General features: G+C 35.7%; 1 protein-coding gene across 1 annotated transcript in view; it reads left to right on the forward strand.

Annotated features, from left to right (window-relative positions):
* LOC122010368 (transmembrane protein 64-like) overlaps positions 1-17,980 on the forward strand; it is a 42,356-nt gene that overhangs the window by 3,899 nt on the left and 20,477 nt on the right. The window contains exons 2-3 of the mRNA XM_042566876.1: positions 9,844-9,930; positions 16,706-16,822. Coding sequence (XP_042422810.1) covers positions 16,748-16,822 — 75 coding nt within the window. The 5' untranslated portion in view covers positions 9,844-9,930; positions 16,706-16,747. The remainder of the gene's footprint in view (positions 1-9,843; positions 9,931-16,705; positions 16,823-17,980) is intronic.

Consider the following 17,980-nt stretch of genomic DNA (forward strand, 5'->3'; position numbering starts at 1 on the left):
TTCAAAATTAAAAGCTCTAAAAATCTATATTGAGCCACAAGAAAGGTTTTTTTATATATATTTTTTATTTTCAAATTCAAATAGCACAATAAATTTTGTTTTCATATTGTGATATTTATGGTTATAATGACTTTCTTGTAACCTTGCCTCAACTTGCATATAAATTTCATCTAAAAATGACACAAAAACATAATAAATTATAATTTTAATTATCAAATTGATATCATCACTAGAAATGTAGGGAAAGTTTTTTTTTACATATATACATTTACAATTTAAAATTACACACTTTAGTTACTTTAAGATTAAAAATTGTTTTAAACAAATTGTTCCAAGATTAGAAGAATTAAAATGTAAATTGAGCTAGTAAAATATAGTTTTAAATTTTTATTTGTCTTTTCATGCCTTTGGGTTCTAATGAAGGAGAACCATGGCGCAACGGTAAAGTTGTTGCTTTGTGACCAGAGTTACGAGTTTGAATCCTGGAAATAACCTCGGATCCTTCCCTAGGACCCCGCATAATGGGAGCTTTGTGCATTGGGCTGTCTTTTTTTTTAGTTCTAATAACACAATAAAAATGACATAAGAATGTGGAGATAATTTTTTCATTTTTTCTATCAATATATTTTCAATTTACAATTATATACTACACAATTTAAAATTTAAAAATTTAAACAAATATTTGAAAATTAAAAGAGTTAATAAGTAGACTGTGCTGACTTTTGTACAAAATTACATGGTATTCTTTCTTGTTGTATTCCACATACTTAGTTTCTATTTTCCAATCATTATGTAATTCTTGATCAAATTCATTTCTTATTTTATTTTATTATATTTTAATAAAAAATAAGAAATTCCTAATATAAAATTTATAATTTAATTTTTTAAAATTGAATTTAATATAACTTATTATTGCTATATTATTATTATTATTATTATTATTATTATTATTATGTGATAATCTTGGTGTTTCGGCCTTCGATCTAGCTAGTCCTAAGGTGGACGGCCCGACCCCACACCGACCACCATGTAAATCCAGAAGCACGAGCGCTTCTCATCTAGTAGCCAACGTCCTAAAATTTTCATCATATTTGGGGGAAAATACCCTATAGTGCGTTGTAGTTGGGATTCGAACCTTGGGTGCTTGAGAAACTGCTTGAGTGTCTTGCCGTTGCATCATGGCCTGGGGGTCTTAATATATTATTATTATGGTAATATGATATATGACTATAATATAACAATGTCTAATCCTAGAAATTATATTAACATATATTAATATGTTTGCTTTTTTGAATTTATTTTGTTTAATAGGTCGATATATATTACGTATAATATTAATAAGTTAAAAATATTATTAAAATATTAAAAACTAATTTTTTTTCTTTTTTTTTTGTAACTTTTGGGTGTAGATAACATAGTCATACATTTTTTTATACTGAAAAGAAATTTGTATACTTTAATTATACTATTGATTAGTTAAAATATTAATAAAATATTAAAAAGTTAGATTTTTGAGCAAAATTCAAAACAATACTCTTTTATAGTGGAATCGTCAAAAAGACATCTTTTGTCATTTATTATCAAAACAACACTCCATCCTACTTGAATCCATTTTTATTTTCGAAAATGCCCTTCTTCGACGTTGTTGTAGTTGTTAGGATGCATAGTTGGTACAATATAGACATTCCAACTCTGGTCAACACATAATACTATTATAAGAGCTATGATTGTAATTGTTACAACATAGACAATTCATCCTGTGTTGTAGCAGTTACGGGATTATAGCTGCTACAATTGTATAGGTGTAGGAGCTATGAGATTATAATTGCTACATTGTTGTAGTAGCTATGATCTCGTAGCTGCTATACTGTGTAGTTGTAGCAACCATGATCTTATAGTTGATGAGATCGTAATTGTTGCAAGTGTGTAGTTGTAGCAGCTATGAGATTATAGTAGCTACGAATGTGTAGTAGCTACAGTCTCGTAACTACTACAACAAAACTGAAAATAGGGGTATTTTTGGGAATAAAAATGTACTGAGGCGGAATGGGGCATTATTATGATAATTAATGCAAAAGGAGCATCTTTTTTACAATTTTAATAAAAAAGGGTACTCTTTGATTTTTTACTCTAGTTTTTTCCTTCTTTTTGTGAATTTTGTGTTTAGATAACATTAAGGGTGAGTATTCGGTTAAAACCAAACCGAACCGAATCGACTTTAGGCAGATTAACTGAAACGTTTCTCATAAGGATAGAGTTACATCAAGGATTAACTGTAAGTCGCTATCTTTTTATGAACTCACTAGTCATTTTAGGCTTAGTAGAGTAAATATAAAATATATGGAATTTAGTTAGTAATATTAGACATAATGAGATAATTGTTAAGATAGAAGATAATGAGCTATTTGTAGTTGAGAGTTTTAAGTGTTCAGGATCTTTTTTGCAAAAGGATGGAGGAGTTGAGAGAGATGCCACATAGAATATAAGCGAGATGGTTGAAATGGAGGAGAGCGTCAGTGTTCTTTGTGATTGTAAAGTACATCTAAACTGAAAGAAAAGTTTTTACAAAATGACGGTTAGACCTACTATGTTATATGAAGCTGAATATTGAGCTATAACTCGAGCACGTGAGCAAAAGATGAGAGTTACAAAGATGAGGATGTTAAGGTGAATGAGTGGACATATAAGGATGAATATAAAAAAAATAAAAATATTAGAGAAAAAGTCGGGTTGCATAGAAAAAACTCGGAGATACATTTAAGATGGTACAAACATCAATAAATGTTTTAGTTAGGCGATGTGAAATTATGACAAATGTGTACATCAAATCAGGAAGAGAGATAAAAAAAGATTTGATTAGCTACAATAAAATAAAATAAAATAAAATTTATTTAAATATAAATGATGATATAGTAGGGGATTGAACCCAATGACATAGAATGATCTATATAGCGGATCCCACTTAGTGGGATAAAATTTGATTGTTGTTATCGTTGAATCTTAGAGATACATTCATATAATATTTGACACATGATGATTAACTAGGTTCATGTTGACCAACAACTCACACTAACAAACGAGAAATTGTATAAAAGTAAAATGTACACAAGAAATTATCTATGTAATAAGAAAATAAAATAAATGAACACTAATAAAATCATCTTTAATATTGGCGCTAAGTATCTTTGAGCGCAAGTATCCTAGGATAACTATCTTAACCTCGAAGATTGCCTAAACTCTGCGAACTTCGAGGCAATGTTTAAAATTCAAGCCCTGCCAAAGTTTCAGTTTTCAACTGACCAATGTTTTGATGCATAGTGCCTATAAGGGTTGGAGTTGAAGAAGGAAGGAGATGAAGTATAGGAAGGAAACATTGTAGGTGTCAAGCACAACTTTAAATCTTGTATCATGTCAGACAAAATGGTCAAAACATATCCTGTTGGTAGATTACTAAAACTTATACCACTTAGCGTTGACAATATCTCCTTCCTTTTCTTTGTCTCTTTTCTCCTTCAATCTCAAATCTATCACCAACACCTTGCATCGAAAGATTAGAACGATACTGAAATAGTACCTTTCCATTCAAAGATCGAAACTATGACATGGCTAGAGTTTTTGAACCTTGCCGAGGGGTATCGAGTTTAGGTGATTTATTGGAATGTTTCAACTGTTTCACTCAGCACGGTATGAGATTTCAAACCATGCTAGAAGGATCAAGGAAAAAGTGTAGAGTAAACACAAAATTACAAAGTGGCATGAGAAAAGATGTGCACCATATAATCTCATAGAACTCAATAAAATATTCAATAGGTTAATCATCTTTTTTTACCATTATAGCAACATTAATTTATTCTTGATATTTCTTTTATTCCTCTTAACTATTCTCATTATTTTTACTTTTTCAAATTGCCTCTTTTATGCTGCAAGGGATTGATTATATTTAGAGATAAACGACTAACAATCCTCTCGATACAAAATACTTCACTATAGACAAATAAATAAAGGGTGAATGACAAGCAATCCGCCCAATAAGGATGTATTGTATATACATGGGATGAATGACTCATAATCCATCCAATACCAAGTACATCATATAAATATATAGGGTGAACCACCCGCCTTCCACCTAAAGATGAATTGTATATGCATGGGGCAAACGATTGACAATATATCCAATATGAAGTACATTATATAAAGGGTGAACAACCCACTATCCACTTGATAAAGATGCATATATATGAGTGAATGACTTTCAATTTATCCAATACAAAATACATTATAAATATATATAAAGGTTGAACGACTTGCAGTCTACCCAGAAATGTACCTTACACAGTAGAAATGATGAACGACTTGCAATCCACCCAACAAGAAAATTATCTCATATAAAATGGCCGAAAGCCTACAAGCGAAAAAGGCTCGAGGACTCTTTTTAAGCATAAAGCTAATGCTTTATAATATAACTAATTCATTTTATCTTCTGGATTTTCCCATATTGGATAATTTTGATTTTATCCTATAATTTGGATTTTTCCTATATTGGATAATCTGAATTTATTCTATAATATGGATTTTCCTATATTGGATATGTTAAGTTTAGGATGATAGCCATGTAAATCATTTATATAAGGATGTATTATTCTCTAATTGAAGTAATGTGAAACAGATATTCTTCTAGTTATCAGAGCTACGTTCTTTGAAAACATGGCAACCGAAAAATCTAGTTCTACCTCCGATGTATCTTCTCATTCCTGTCAAATATCTACTTCTAAATTCTGAAAATTTTGAAAATATATCTTCTCATCACCTGTCATAAACTCAATGGACAAGAAATCCAGTAGTCTCAATCCGTCAGGATGTTCATCTGTGGCAGAGGCAAAGAAGATTATTTAATAGGGGAGATTCCAATTGCGAAGAATGATGATCCAGGTTACAAGAAGTGGAAGGTCGAAAATCATTTGATCATGTCATGGCTCATAAATTCAATGAATGATGTTATTGGTGAGATTTTCTTCTCTATAAGATTTTATAAGCAATTTAAGAATCTGTGCAAGAGAATTATTCTAGTTTTGAGAATACATTGGAGTTATTTTCAGTTGAGTTAGTTCTTCATGATTTACGACAGGGAGACCTTAAAGTGATGCAATATTTCAACATATTCACCCATCACTGGCATCAACTAGATATGTTTTAGAGCCATGGATGGAAGTGCCCCGAAGACAATGCACTATATTGCAAAATAGTGGAGCACAAAAGGACATTTAAGTTTCTATTGGGATTAAATAAGAATTTAGATAAAGTTAGAGGCCAAGTGATGGGAACTAAGCCCATTCCAAGCCTTCGAGAAGCTTTTCTGAAGTCTGTCATGAGGAAAGCAGGAAAAAGGTTGTGATTAGTACTCAACATCCATCTCCAATATTGGAAGGATCTGCACTTGTTGTCTGTGGTTCCCGTCCTCTAAATCAGCAAGATACTCATCAATAAAGGAAGGAAAGACCGTGGTGTGATCACTGTGATTGGAAGATACATGGTAAATCAGTTGAGTACAGAGATAGCCATGCCAACTCAGCTAACACAGTTGAGGAATCGTCTGCCACCACTGAGTCAAGTTCATTCACCAAGGAACAACTTGAAGTGCTCCAAAAGCTTCTAAATAGCACACTTTCTCAGCGTGCTACTCCTAACCCATCTACCAGCATGTAGGCACAAGCAAATAACTCACGTTCTGCATTCTCAATGTGGGCTAAACATTCCAAACATTGGATTATTGACTTAGGAGCATCAGACCATATGACAGGGGATAAGTCCCTTTTTATGATTATCAATTGTGTCACACCACTCTTACTCTGCTCCTTACCGATGGTTCTTTGTCCAAGCTGGCCGGGGACTGGATCTATTTAACTCTCACCTGAAATTACTCTCAAATTCATGCTTCATGTCTCTAAATTTGAGTGTAACTTCATGTCCATCAGTAAGTTGACTCATGATTGCATTTGTTCTACTAAATTTCTTCTAAATGTGCGTTTTTCGGGAATTGGGTTCGAAAACAAGATACCTCAACTTGGGGAAGTCTTAGCGGTGAGTAGTGATTTTTCTAAGAGTAAGTCAGTTTGTTATTCTAATCCTAAGTCTGTCTTTAATTTAAGTACTAATAAAAATAGTGAAGCTATGCTACAACACTATCAGTTAGGTCATCTAAACTTTATGTATCTTGAAAAGTTGTTTCCTCATTTATACATCAATAAAAGTTCAAAATTGTTTAAATGTGAGATCCGTTAGCTTGCTAAACATATACATTCTATCTATCAAAGCGTGCCCTACTGTCCATCAAAACCATTCGCATTGATTCACAGTTATATTTCAAGACCCTCTCAAATAAAAAATATTAATGAGGCTCTGTGGTTTATGATATTTATGGATGATCATACAAGATTCACTTGGGCTTTTCTTATGAAAGAAAAGTTAGAGCCTGATAGAATATTCAGAGCTTTCAATTCCATGGTCTAAATACAATTCAATACCAAAATTCAAATTCCGATGTCTGATAATGTTAGGGAGTATTTCGATTCAATTCTAGGTGAATACTTATCTAGGGAATGTCCAAGTAAGTTCATGTGTTAATACACCCCCAACAAAATGGAATGATTGAGAGGAAAAACGGTTATTTGTTGGAAGTAGCTCAATCTCCCTATTTTTTTCTACTAGTGTTCTAAAATATCTTCTGGGAAAGCCATTCTTACTTCTACTTGTCTCATAAATCAGATGCCATCTCGTGTCCTAAAATTTGAAACACCATGTTAATCCCTTATTAAAATTTTTGCTCATGCTCGTGTTCTTTCCTCTGATCTTCCTTTCAAAATTTTTGGGTGTTCTGCATTTGTTTATGTATACCATCAAAATAAGAGTAAACTTGATCGAAGATCCGCTAAATGCCCCATCATAGGTTACTCCACAAATAAAAAAGGATACAAGTGTTTTTGTCTGACACTGAAAATATTTGAAATAATGAATGTGACATTCTTTGAACAAAATCCTTATTTCTCCAAATTTGAAATTTAAGGGTAGTATGAGAGAGAACTTCATCTTTGAAGTTGGGATTCCTTACTACTAGAACAACTAGAAAGTAGTCCAAATAAATAGCTAAAAAATATGTCACAGGTCATCTTTAAATCTTGACATCACAATTTTAATTTTTCTATTATAGGGTCACATCTTATTAGTTAGTTTAAACACCTAACCTAAATCAATTTTTTATTGTAAGTTATGCTAATTTATTATATATTGCCATCTGGTCTCCGAGTATGAGGTATACAGTGTAAGAGTATAGGTATCAACATTTAAGTTAACTAGAATAGGTAAAGCATAAATGTTAATTGAAGAGTAGTAGGGTAAATTAGAGTATTCATTTTAATTTTTTAAATAACCCTTCTCGTGTTAATTCCTATGCAAAATCGTCATGTGAACATAAAAGAATATCAATTATTTAACCCTAAGTAGTTTAATTCATTTTAAAATTCATTTTGCTATTTTAAGTATTATTTTAATCCCCTTTTCTGGAAATAGTTGTAGAAGCATAAATAATCCATTTTATTTATTTATTTATTCACGCACAAAATATATATGGAAGTTAAAAGAGTAGATTTATCCACTTCTATGTATAGCATAAAGTTTCAAGTGTCTAAAATTAACTTGCTTCACTTAAACTTATATCTATAAATACAATAAAAAATAACTCAAAATTTGAAATAAATCTCTAATAATAATAATGACCTAAAATAAAAAATAAAAGGCACCTTAGTGCAAGAAGCTCCGGCCAGTGCAGGTCCCAGGGAAGGGTTTGACCACATTGTGTCTATTGTACATGGTCTTATCATGCATTTTGCAAGAGACTATTTTTGCGATTGAACCCATGACTTCAAGGTCACATGGTAGCAACTTTACTATTACATTAAAGCTCCCCCTTCACCTAAAATAAAAAATAAATTAACTAAAATTCAAAGTTGAATTAAATCGTGATCCCACTACCTCGATATAATCCCAATTCTTAAATAAGATTCATATTATATTTTCTATCTTAAACTAGACATTGCAGACTAAATAAAAGTATATATAAATTTAAATATTTACCGTACAATTTTTCCAATCAGTAGAACACAATAAGTGCTTTGCTCAAACCTAAATAACACATTGTAATTAATTCAAATTAACCAATCATTTTTCCAATATCAACTATACAATTATTTAAGAATTCTTTCCTTTAATTGACCACCGTATAAACAACATTGTTCGAGATTAGTAAAATGCTCAAAAAATGAGGAAGGTTATTTGTTACTCGTGACTCGGCCAAGGCTATAGATGTTGGCAACAAGAGGGAAGAGAGAGAAGTGGAATAGAGGGACATAATGGCTTGTCCTTTCCTGATCCAATTTCCCCCTTGGTTCTCAGTGATGGGCATGACCAAGGAGAAAGTTGAGACTGACAATGAGGTAGGAATGGAATTGGGAGGGGGGAGGAGGGCTGTCTGTGGTTATGGCTGGTGCTTGTGTGTGGCAGAGACAGTGGCGACAATACATGAGGCAGAGAACCAACATCTCTAGGTTGGTGATGTTGCACAGTAAGAAAATAAAGAAGAAACTAAGTGGGCAATTAGGAGAGAAGATGAAGACTACCGTTAGCCGATGGAGGAGATACTGGTGCTTAAAGAAGAAGTGTGGTGTCAAGTGGAGCAATCTGCACTTGTAAGAGAACTTCAATGTATTTGGTGGGACAGGAAGCCACATGGGTGGGAGCTTCAATGTATGTGCCACTTACAACATAAGAAATATAACAATTTCTTTCACACTTTAGATGTAAAAAAAGTAGAAATCTGTATTAGGAGCTTGACTAAACTGGAAATAAAAAAGAATTTATCCTAACGTATCATTTAAGATATGGGAGGAAAAATATCTGACACTAGTTGTGAATAATTATATTACATGCTCTCTAAATAGTTATGGTAATTGACTTGTGAGGAATATATATATTAGTTCCTTGTTTTTTGCTTTATGGGGATAATTTTTGAGTTTTGTATGTAATAAAGACATTTATTCTCAATGCTTTGGATTTTCTTTTTATTGTCATTGTAGTTTTCTGCTCTTACTTCATTCTACACTCGTGGATCGAGTGATCAATTTATTTTCTTAATTCACCATTTATTCTCATAATTCATAATCGTGCATTTCCATTTTATCAAATTTGAATTGAGTTACACTAAGATGCCAAAGGACAAAACTTAGGATAGTTATGACTATATATTTGCTCATATGCATTTCCCTATTTTTTCTTCTGTTTTGATAACGATCTACAAGAAAAAGAAATTACATCGTATGCTTCTACTGTCATTATGTTTTAAATATAATTCCTCATTCTAAATCATGGTTTAAAATCTCGTGCCGTATTGAGCGGCATGGGCGAAACATATCGTTCTATCTGTCGATTCGCTGCGCTGACATCAACATTGCCCCCACGAGGCTCCACGACCGTCGAGGCCTCTACAAGTATTTATAGTAATCAAATATTATAAAAATATTTTTAATTTAATATATTTTATATTTAAAAAGTACCGAAATCGTATTGGTAGAGTACAAAATGGCACTGAAACTATATTATTCCATTTATAATCCAAAACTCCGATATGACTCGAAATTTTAAACTATATTCTAAATTCAGTTTTTTAATCAAGTAACTGTGCCAATTAATTACCTTAATGTATACCATTTACCAATCTAACTTTGTCTGTAGTCATCTGGACTGATGAATATATTTCCAGTGATAATTCTACATGCCATTTCCTTAACCTTGCAGATAGGAAGGCCATATGTGATTTCCAAGTTGAAGAATTATCCCAAATTTCAAGCAGTTGCTATTGCAATTCAGAGATCTGGATTCAAGGTACCTAACTACAACTCTTGCAATATTCCTTTAGCTACTTGTTAATCTTCTTTGCTCTATTCTCGTATATCCTGACTTTATTCAACAACATTAAACAAACAACTCAATTATCTTCATTTAATTCTTTATTCATTATGCTAGCAGTAGCTCCAAATATAATTGAACTATACATGTGAGCTGTATGCATATTTGTGACTAATAAACTCCAATGACTCTATTCTCTTATATTAAATTTTCATTGGGATCATATGTCAAGAACATCACTAAGTGAGGTGGAACATGTGAGATAAATTTGATCAATTCATGTCATGAATGAAAGAGGTCGTCTCTTTTACTCTATTTTCCTCTAGTCTGACACCTTCAAGGTTAGCTACTCTCCTTAATTATTCCTTTTGGTTTTTCCTCTTTATTAGCGGACCCCACTTAGTTATTTTTGGAAAAATAAAAATATATTGAATCCAAAGAAAAAAAGAGGTACAAATTGGATCAGGCAAGCCCAATCACCAGCATCAACCATCCGATATAGCTAATGGGAGGCCATCACACACTCACCCCAATCAAACCACTAGTCCCTGCGAGTTACTTATGTCTGACGCAACGTCAGATCAGAGTACACTCCCCAAAGACCGGTATACATGAGTTTGCACACTTTTGAAGATCTTCTCAATATCTAACTGCCCCTCTCTAAAGAAACTATCATTCCTCGCTCGCCAAACATAATGAATCATAGAAGACAATGCCAGGTGACACACCTTTGTTGACACCCTACTCCCTCGATAGTATCTCCCAAAGACTCGCACAATCTATTTGTATGTAGACATTTCCTTTCGCATATGAAACCATTCTTTAATCCTCCTCCAAAGCTCCGCAATAGGGGGATACCCAAAGTAAAGATGCTCCTGGGACTCTAGCACTTGATGGCAAAAGGTGCATTGCCGATTCTCCAAGTATTCCTATGTATTACTAGTGGGGAGATGTCGCCGCGCTAACATCTAAAATGTAACTGCATGGCTCGGCTGAACATATGACTTCCACATTGTCCGGACCCATGGTTTCTTAGGGCTAGGGTGCCTAAAAAAATCATACGCTTGAGCCACTCTATCAGTCCGCTTTGTTAACCAATCTGCCAACATCTGTCTAGCAACCTTTAGTGTCCTAGTTGCCAATAGGACAAGGTCCTGTATTGGAAGCAATCGCTTAATTAGGGGGAGACTCCGGGGGAGTTTGTGTGGACGACCTCCCAAGACCATACATCCGTGCGTCTCAGGTAAATGTGATGCACTCACTTTATCCAAAGCGCATCCTCTTTGACATGTATCCACCATAACACTTTAGCTAAGAGAGCTAAGTTCCAAACATGTAAGTCTCGAAATCCCAAACCACCTTCATCCTTGGGTCTACACATATCTGCCTAAGAGATTGGTGGATGTTTAGATGTCCACGTGAAAGATTTGCATGTTGTAAATATGATCAATAATACCCATAGGAAGTGGTAAAATAGATAATCGGAAACACTCCACTCCCTGGATTACAATAGTAATGAGTTGCGCCTTGCTCGCATAAGATAGTGTTTTTTTGAGGCCAAGCATTGATCCGTCAGACTAGTGAATCCAGCAGTGAGCTGTAATTAGAAATCCGTAGCCCGCTCTGCAACCAGAAGAATCCCAAGATACCTAAACGACATGGAACCCTCCTGAAAGCTCGTAATGGAATGCAGCTATATATGTGTCATGTCGTCAACCCCGGCGAGATAGATACAAGACTTTAGTTTGTTGATATGAAGGCCAGATGCTGCACCAAACTCCTGTAAGTAAGTAGTCAGTGTACCAACTGAACTTGCATCACCTCTGCTAAAAAGAAGTAGATCATTTGCGTAGGCCAAGTGCGCTAGTATGAGGTGGGCACACTTTGGATGGAAATTAAAATTAGGGCTGCCTATGCACTGTTGTATCTGTCTCCCAAATATTTCCCCACAAATGCCAAAAAGATATGGTGACAAACCTCTAGCTCCTTGAAAAGACCAAATGCCCCCCCATTAATAACTACTGAGAAGGATGTGGTAGTCATACTCTATAATTCATGCAACAGATTTTTCCAGGAATTGCAGTCCAATAAGGGCCTCATGCAGGAAATCCCAATGTTCCGAGTCAAAAGCCATTTGAAGATCGATCTTCATAATGCACCTCGGAGAAATCCGTTTTCTGTTGTACTTTCTAAAAAGATCCTGGGCCATGTGAATATTGTCAGTAATGAGACAACCTTGCACAAAAGTTGCTTGGGATTGATGTAATATCTGATCCAATATGACAGACATTTTGCTCGCTAAGATTTTCGAAATAACCTTGTAGAATACCATAGAGCAGGAGATCGGCCAATAATCTATCATTTTGTTTGCATGGGCTGACTTTGGGACAAGAGATATTAAGGAATGGTTCCATCTTTTGAGCAATTTACCACAGTTGAAAAACTCTAGTACAGCAGCAGTAAAGCCCCCTCCAACCATGTTCCAAGCTTGTTTGAAAAAATTTTGAACCATAGCCATCAGATCCCGGCACTCTCTGATTCCCTATAGCAAAAAGTGCTGCCTTAATTTCTTCAGATGTGGGGAGACAAACCATCTGTTCTTGTTGGGCAGAATCTAACTTCCGTCCAAACTGCAGGCAATCATAAGGAAATGTTGTTCGGTTTCTTGTTGAACCAAGCCGGCCTATGAAGTATGCTGTGAATGCCTGCACCACCTTCGTAAATGACTCCGTAAGGCTGCCATCTTCCTTCTCCACAACTGTGACCTCATTCCTTTTGTTATTTCTTTTTACAAGTGCATGAAAATAAGAGGAATTGCAGTCCACTTGCTTGAAATATCCCAGCTTAGCATGTTGCATGCAGAAGCTATGTTCAGAGGCATTTAAACGGCCTGCCAAGTGTTGTTTCTCCTTGTAGTTGTTGGGCATTGCACCAAGAGTCAAACCAGCATCCTGTACCTCATCTAGTCGCTGATGTGCAACAGCCGCCCTTGCTGAAATTTGCTGAAAATGTTTGACATTCAGTTGCTTCGATCCGGCTTCAGCAGCTTCAAAATCTGCAAGATACAAAACTGAGCAGTACCTCTATAATCTGTTGATTGTGTGCTGCCCATTTTGTTTCAACAAGCTGTGAAAAGGTGTCATGCTTGGCCCACATACTAAAGAACTTGAAAGGTTTAGGAAAATGATCGTCGCCATCCAGGATGATAACTATACATGTCGAATGGTCAGAGAGGCAGCCTGGTGGAGTGAAGTTTGCAAAGCTACGCAGCTCGGTTTCCAACCAACGCTTATTGATAATAGCCCGATCTAATTTTCTACAGATAGACCCATTTGTCCAAGTGTACCTACAACCCGTGTAGGTTAGATCCTCCAAACCAACTGAAGACACAAAAGTCTGGAAATCAGATATATTATATGGCGTGACCAGGATTCCACCACATTTGTCGTCGGCAGAGGGGATGTGTTAAAGTCACCCAGAACAAGTCAAGGATGTTCCATATCAACAGCTATTCTTTGCAGCCTTTCCCACAGTGGTCTCCTTCCAACTATAGATAATTGTCCATATACAAACGTGATTGCAAATAGCAGGTGGGATATCTTGCAAGTCACCATGCAATGCACATATTGATCATGCCATTCACACACCACTAGATTGACCTTTTGGTCATCCCAAAATATCCTGCTCCTACCTTCAGAATTGTCTCGTTGTGCCACCTGAAATTGTTGAAATCTTTGCGTCTTCAATTTTTGAAAACTCAAGACTGAAAGCTTCGTCTCCAACACCCCTAATACTCCCAGTTTGTGGTTCCGAAAGAGGCTTTCTACCCCCTTCTGTTTGAGGCCTTTGTTGAGGCCTCGAATATTCCATGAGCCAATCTTCATCAAACCAGAAGTGACTAGTTTCTTCCTCCTTGCACTGGTGCGATAGCCTCATCTTCCTTGGAGGATGATCCTAAATTTCTCTGTGTATTACCCACCTCATGTTGGAGACCTTCCTCCTGGACAACTTTGCCTTTGTTTCTGGTCTTTCGAGTGAATACTTGCTGCGGCCTAATCTGTGCAGGCTTCGGATGATCTATCTCTGTTTGGTTGACCTCTAGCTTTTGCCTTCTGGAGCCCTTTTTTCGAGTGTGGGCAGTCCATTTCTCCTCCCTTCATTTTCATTAAGGTCACACCCAATCTGATGAGTCCCGTTGTGCATTAGCTAATGGCGCCTTCTCCCCAGGTTGTGTAGAATCGACTACAACGACATCCCCATCAAGATAGACATTTACTCCTTCCTCCACCTCAATGGTCGGTTGCCCTTTTCCAGTATGCAGCAATTCCACAGCGGTTGCATCTTCTTCACATGCTGGTTCAATATGAGTGGCTAATTCAGCCCCATCCATCATCTCCAAACTATGATCAACAGGTGCTTCTGACATTGATTGTTGGGCTTAGAGTTGAGATTCTTTTCCCGGTTGTTGATTAGCCGTGGCATCGCAGTGCGAATGGTAGTGCCCCATGCGCTGACAGCTTAAACAAAATTTGAATTTAGATTCATAGTGAAGTGGAAGATCTACCTCCATGCCTCCCGGAAGAGTTGTAGGGATGGCAGCTGGTGGTTCCTTTGTAACGTCCACCTCTACAAGAACTCTTGCTTAGATGATGTGCCCCCGCCTTCTAGTTAGTTGATCAATGTATAGTGGTCGGCCAATCAGCGAGGCTAGCTTGCTCAACGCACAAACCGTCCAACACTCCAGAGGGAGATTAGAAATTTGCACCCAGACTGGCAGACGTTGAAGCTCCTCCCTTTGAAAGAAGAACTCTTTCGGCAAGTGCTTAAGGTATAGGGGGCATCCAAGCGCAATATACGGACCACCATGCAAGACTTTCTTACAGTCCTCAGCATTTTTGAATTTGAACAGAAGCCACATCATCTTATAGAGCCTGAACATCATACTCTAGTTTCCACCTCTTTGCCATGGCATAAATGACCCGCCAACCAGGAAAATGCCCAACAAAACGGGCAGCCAATCAATCACCCTCCGCAACCTTAATTGTATCCACATCTTCCATCTCCAAGGCAACTCACTCCGTAGTTTGTTGCGTACATTGTAGGGCATTCGCCTGTTCGAATAACCTGTTGGATGAGAATAGGTCTGTCCACTTCTTTCGTTCATTGCCCCCCAAAGTTTGGTTCACAGATGGTTGTCTCGTTTCCTCCAGTGTTTGGTTCACTGCAGCCTGTCTCACCTCCACTCCCAGCCCCCTGTTCCTCACCATCTTTGCCAGGGGAACAAAGATAGCGGACCCTACCTAGTGAGATAAGGCTTGGTTGTTGTAGTTGTTCCTCTTCATGTCCTACATCTATAATTGCATAGCCGTCTCATCTTTTCTTGGTTGCTCCAGTTCAACTGTTCACAATTGTTTTTACTAATTTTTATTTTTCAGAATGGATTATTTTAATTTATCCTCTCTTTGCTCTTAAATAATCTCTTTTGAAGATTTTTGCTAACATGCTATGCCAGGTCACAAATTGACAAATCATATATCAATACATCTGGCATAAAATGTTTTTTTATTGTCTATACTTCGTACTGTCTCTATGGTGGCCAATTGTCAACAATCATGTTTTAATCTATATTTGATATACATTTATAATTCCTTGATCCTATATTTATCCTTATTTTGCATATCCATGAAATCCACTTGTTTGGCCATGATTTAATTTTATTGCTAGATCAACTACTTTTTTTTTCATTCATCCATAAGTGGCATGCAGGCACTCTACTCAAGTAGGTAGTTTGTTTACCAGATGGGATAATCTGTTAAACTATAGCATGATGAAAGTCATGAGGGCATATGTGCATTGTGTCATAGGCTGCTAATATATTTTTCATTTCAATTGCTCTGAATCGTTTCTGATAAAACATCTGTTATAGTTACTTCACATTGAATAATATGATACTGTTTTTTATGTTGTGTATCTCCATAGCTCAAAAATTGGCTTACTTAAATCCAGGGGAAATTTCAGTTTATCCTTAGAGATTTTATTTTGCAATTATCCAATATTGTTTTAAATTGTTAATTATGTACTATAGTTTGCAAATTGTTATCACTTCGCCCACAGGATAGTTTCCATGAGGATTCCAGCTGTTAAAAATGACAGTTGTGGTGCACTTGCTGGTTCTTGTGTACACCATGTGGCTTTTAAAATCTGGAGCCAGCCTGGTGAGCAAAGTGACAAGGTATTGCAGGCTACACGGCCAAAGGGACAGTTACGAAGCTTTTAGAAGAGACTTGCAAACTGAGCAACCCATACATGCTTGAAAAATGTGGTCTAATGATGGCTGGAACCCTAATGGCCACTGATCTGGTTGGCAAAGTGACAATGGTTTGCAAACTATGGGAGTGAAATGATATTTTTTCCAACTTTGTGGAAGTGAAATTTTAATTAAGCTTATATGGTTTCATTTTTCTCATTAGGAGCAAATCTTCTAGCAAAGCCCTCATATCTTGTCTCTTCATTTTGCATTAGAAAAGTTGAGAAGTTATGTGCCTCACTGATAATAAAGTTGTTATGGAAGTAGTAGAAATTTTGGATTGTTTGTGGAAGTAGATAACTATCATAGGAGACTATGGTATGCACCATAGTTTTCCACTTGAGATTGGATAAACCCTTCTGAAAGTCGATTGAAATTAGTCCTTCAAGTTTTTGTAACTTCCTGCTAAAGCTTGTCTCTGTTCTTTTTATTGTCTTCCTGCAGATTGTATTGCTATTAAGGCTTGTTCCTTTACTTCCATTCAACATGCTAAACTACCTTCTATCAGTTACTCCTGTTAGTATTGGTGCATATATGATGGCTTCTTGGATTGGGATGATGGTATGCTTCCTTTAATTCATTTGATTTTTTTCACAAGATTATTCTAGTTTTCATTATGCTTTCCTATGCATTTTTTCTGATTAGAAGTTTTCTTACATATATGTTCCTTTTCTTATTTAATAAACATATAATTACCATTTGTTCTTGGATTCACATCATGTCTAGTTTCTTATTGTCCTGGATTCAAACACCAAGATGTCCTTCGTACCCTTCCTCGAAGACGAGTCTTTCTCAACAAATATACTTTGCTGGAATAAATTATCAAAGGCGGCTCTCAACAAATATACTTGCTGGAATAAACTCTCAAAGGCGACTCTTTCTCAACATATTTCCTGTATTCCTCTACATTGCCCTTTGAATACATTAGTTAGATTTGGCCCTTGGCAAACATCAATTTTGAAGAGATTTATGGCATCCGTCGAGACTTCAATATGCCTGGTGCTAATGAACAAGGTGAATTCTATCAGAGTCAATGGCAATAAAGATTTGGGAAGAAGACAACAGAAGGGTGATTTTGGAATGACGATAAGGTTTGTGGTGAGCAAGAGTTCGTGGTGAATTGGTGATAGGATTTGTTGTGAGTTTGACAAAGGAGCTAGTTCATGACAATAGTAGGGCTTGGGGAGTAGGTTTGGTGAAGGTCAATGAGTTCACAAGGAGTTTGTTAGATTGGGTTGTTTGTGGTAAGCTTCCATTAAGGCATTACCATCATGATTTCAAATGGGTTGGAATTCTAATTCTAGATATAATATCAAGAACATTATTCTGAACTATTCTTGATTAACAAGTAATAAATTTTTTGATAAAATAATTATTTCCAATCTAACTTTATTATCAAACTTGCAATATCTCAGAATTGGTGGGGAATGAAATATCTATTTTTGTGACTCAAACATGCCACAAATAAAATAATTTTCAATTTTACCACTAATCCTCCTAAATAAGAGGCCTAACTGAACAACTCTTCGAAAATTTGAAAACTTCAAAAACCTAATTTTCCTTATATGTATCATTTTCCTCATTGGGATAATAACTCAACCTCTAATGAATTGTCCTTATTGTTTTTTGGGTCGTCATTTTCGAGTGTAGGAAATAAGAGCTTCATCAAATATATTCAATAATGTTTCCTCATTATCTTTTAGCTTTAGTTGTCTCTTC

The sequence above is a fragment of the Zingiber officinale genome, chromosome 8A (genome assembly GCF_018446385.1).
Source record: "Zingiber officinale cultivar Zhangliang chromosome 8A, Zo_v1.1, whole genome shotgun sequence".
Classification (NCBI taxonomy): Eukaryota; Viridiplantae; Streptophyta; class Magnoliopsida; order Zingiberales; family Zingiberaceae; genus Zingiber; species Zingiber officinale.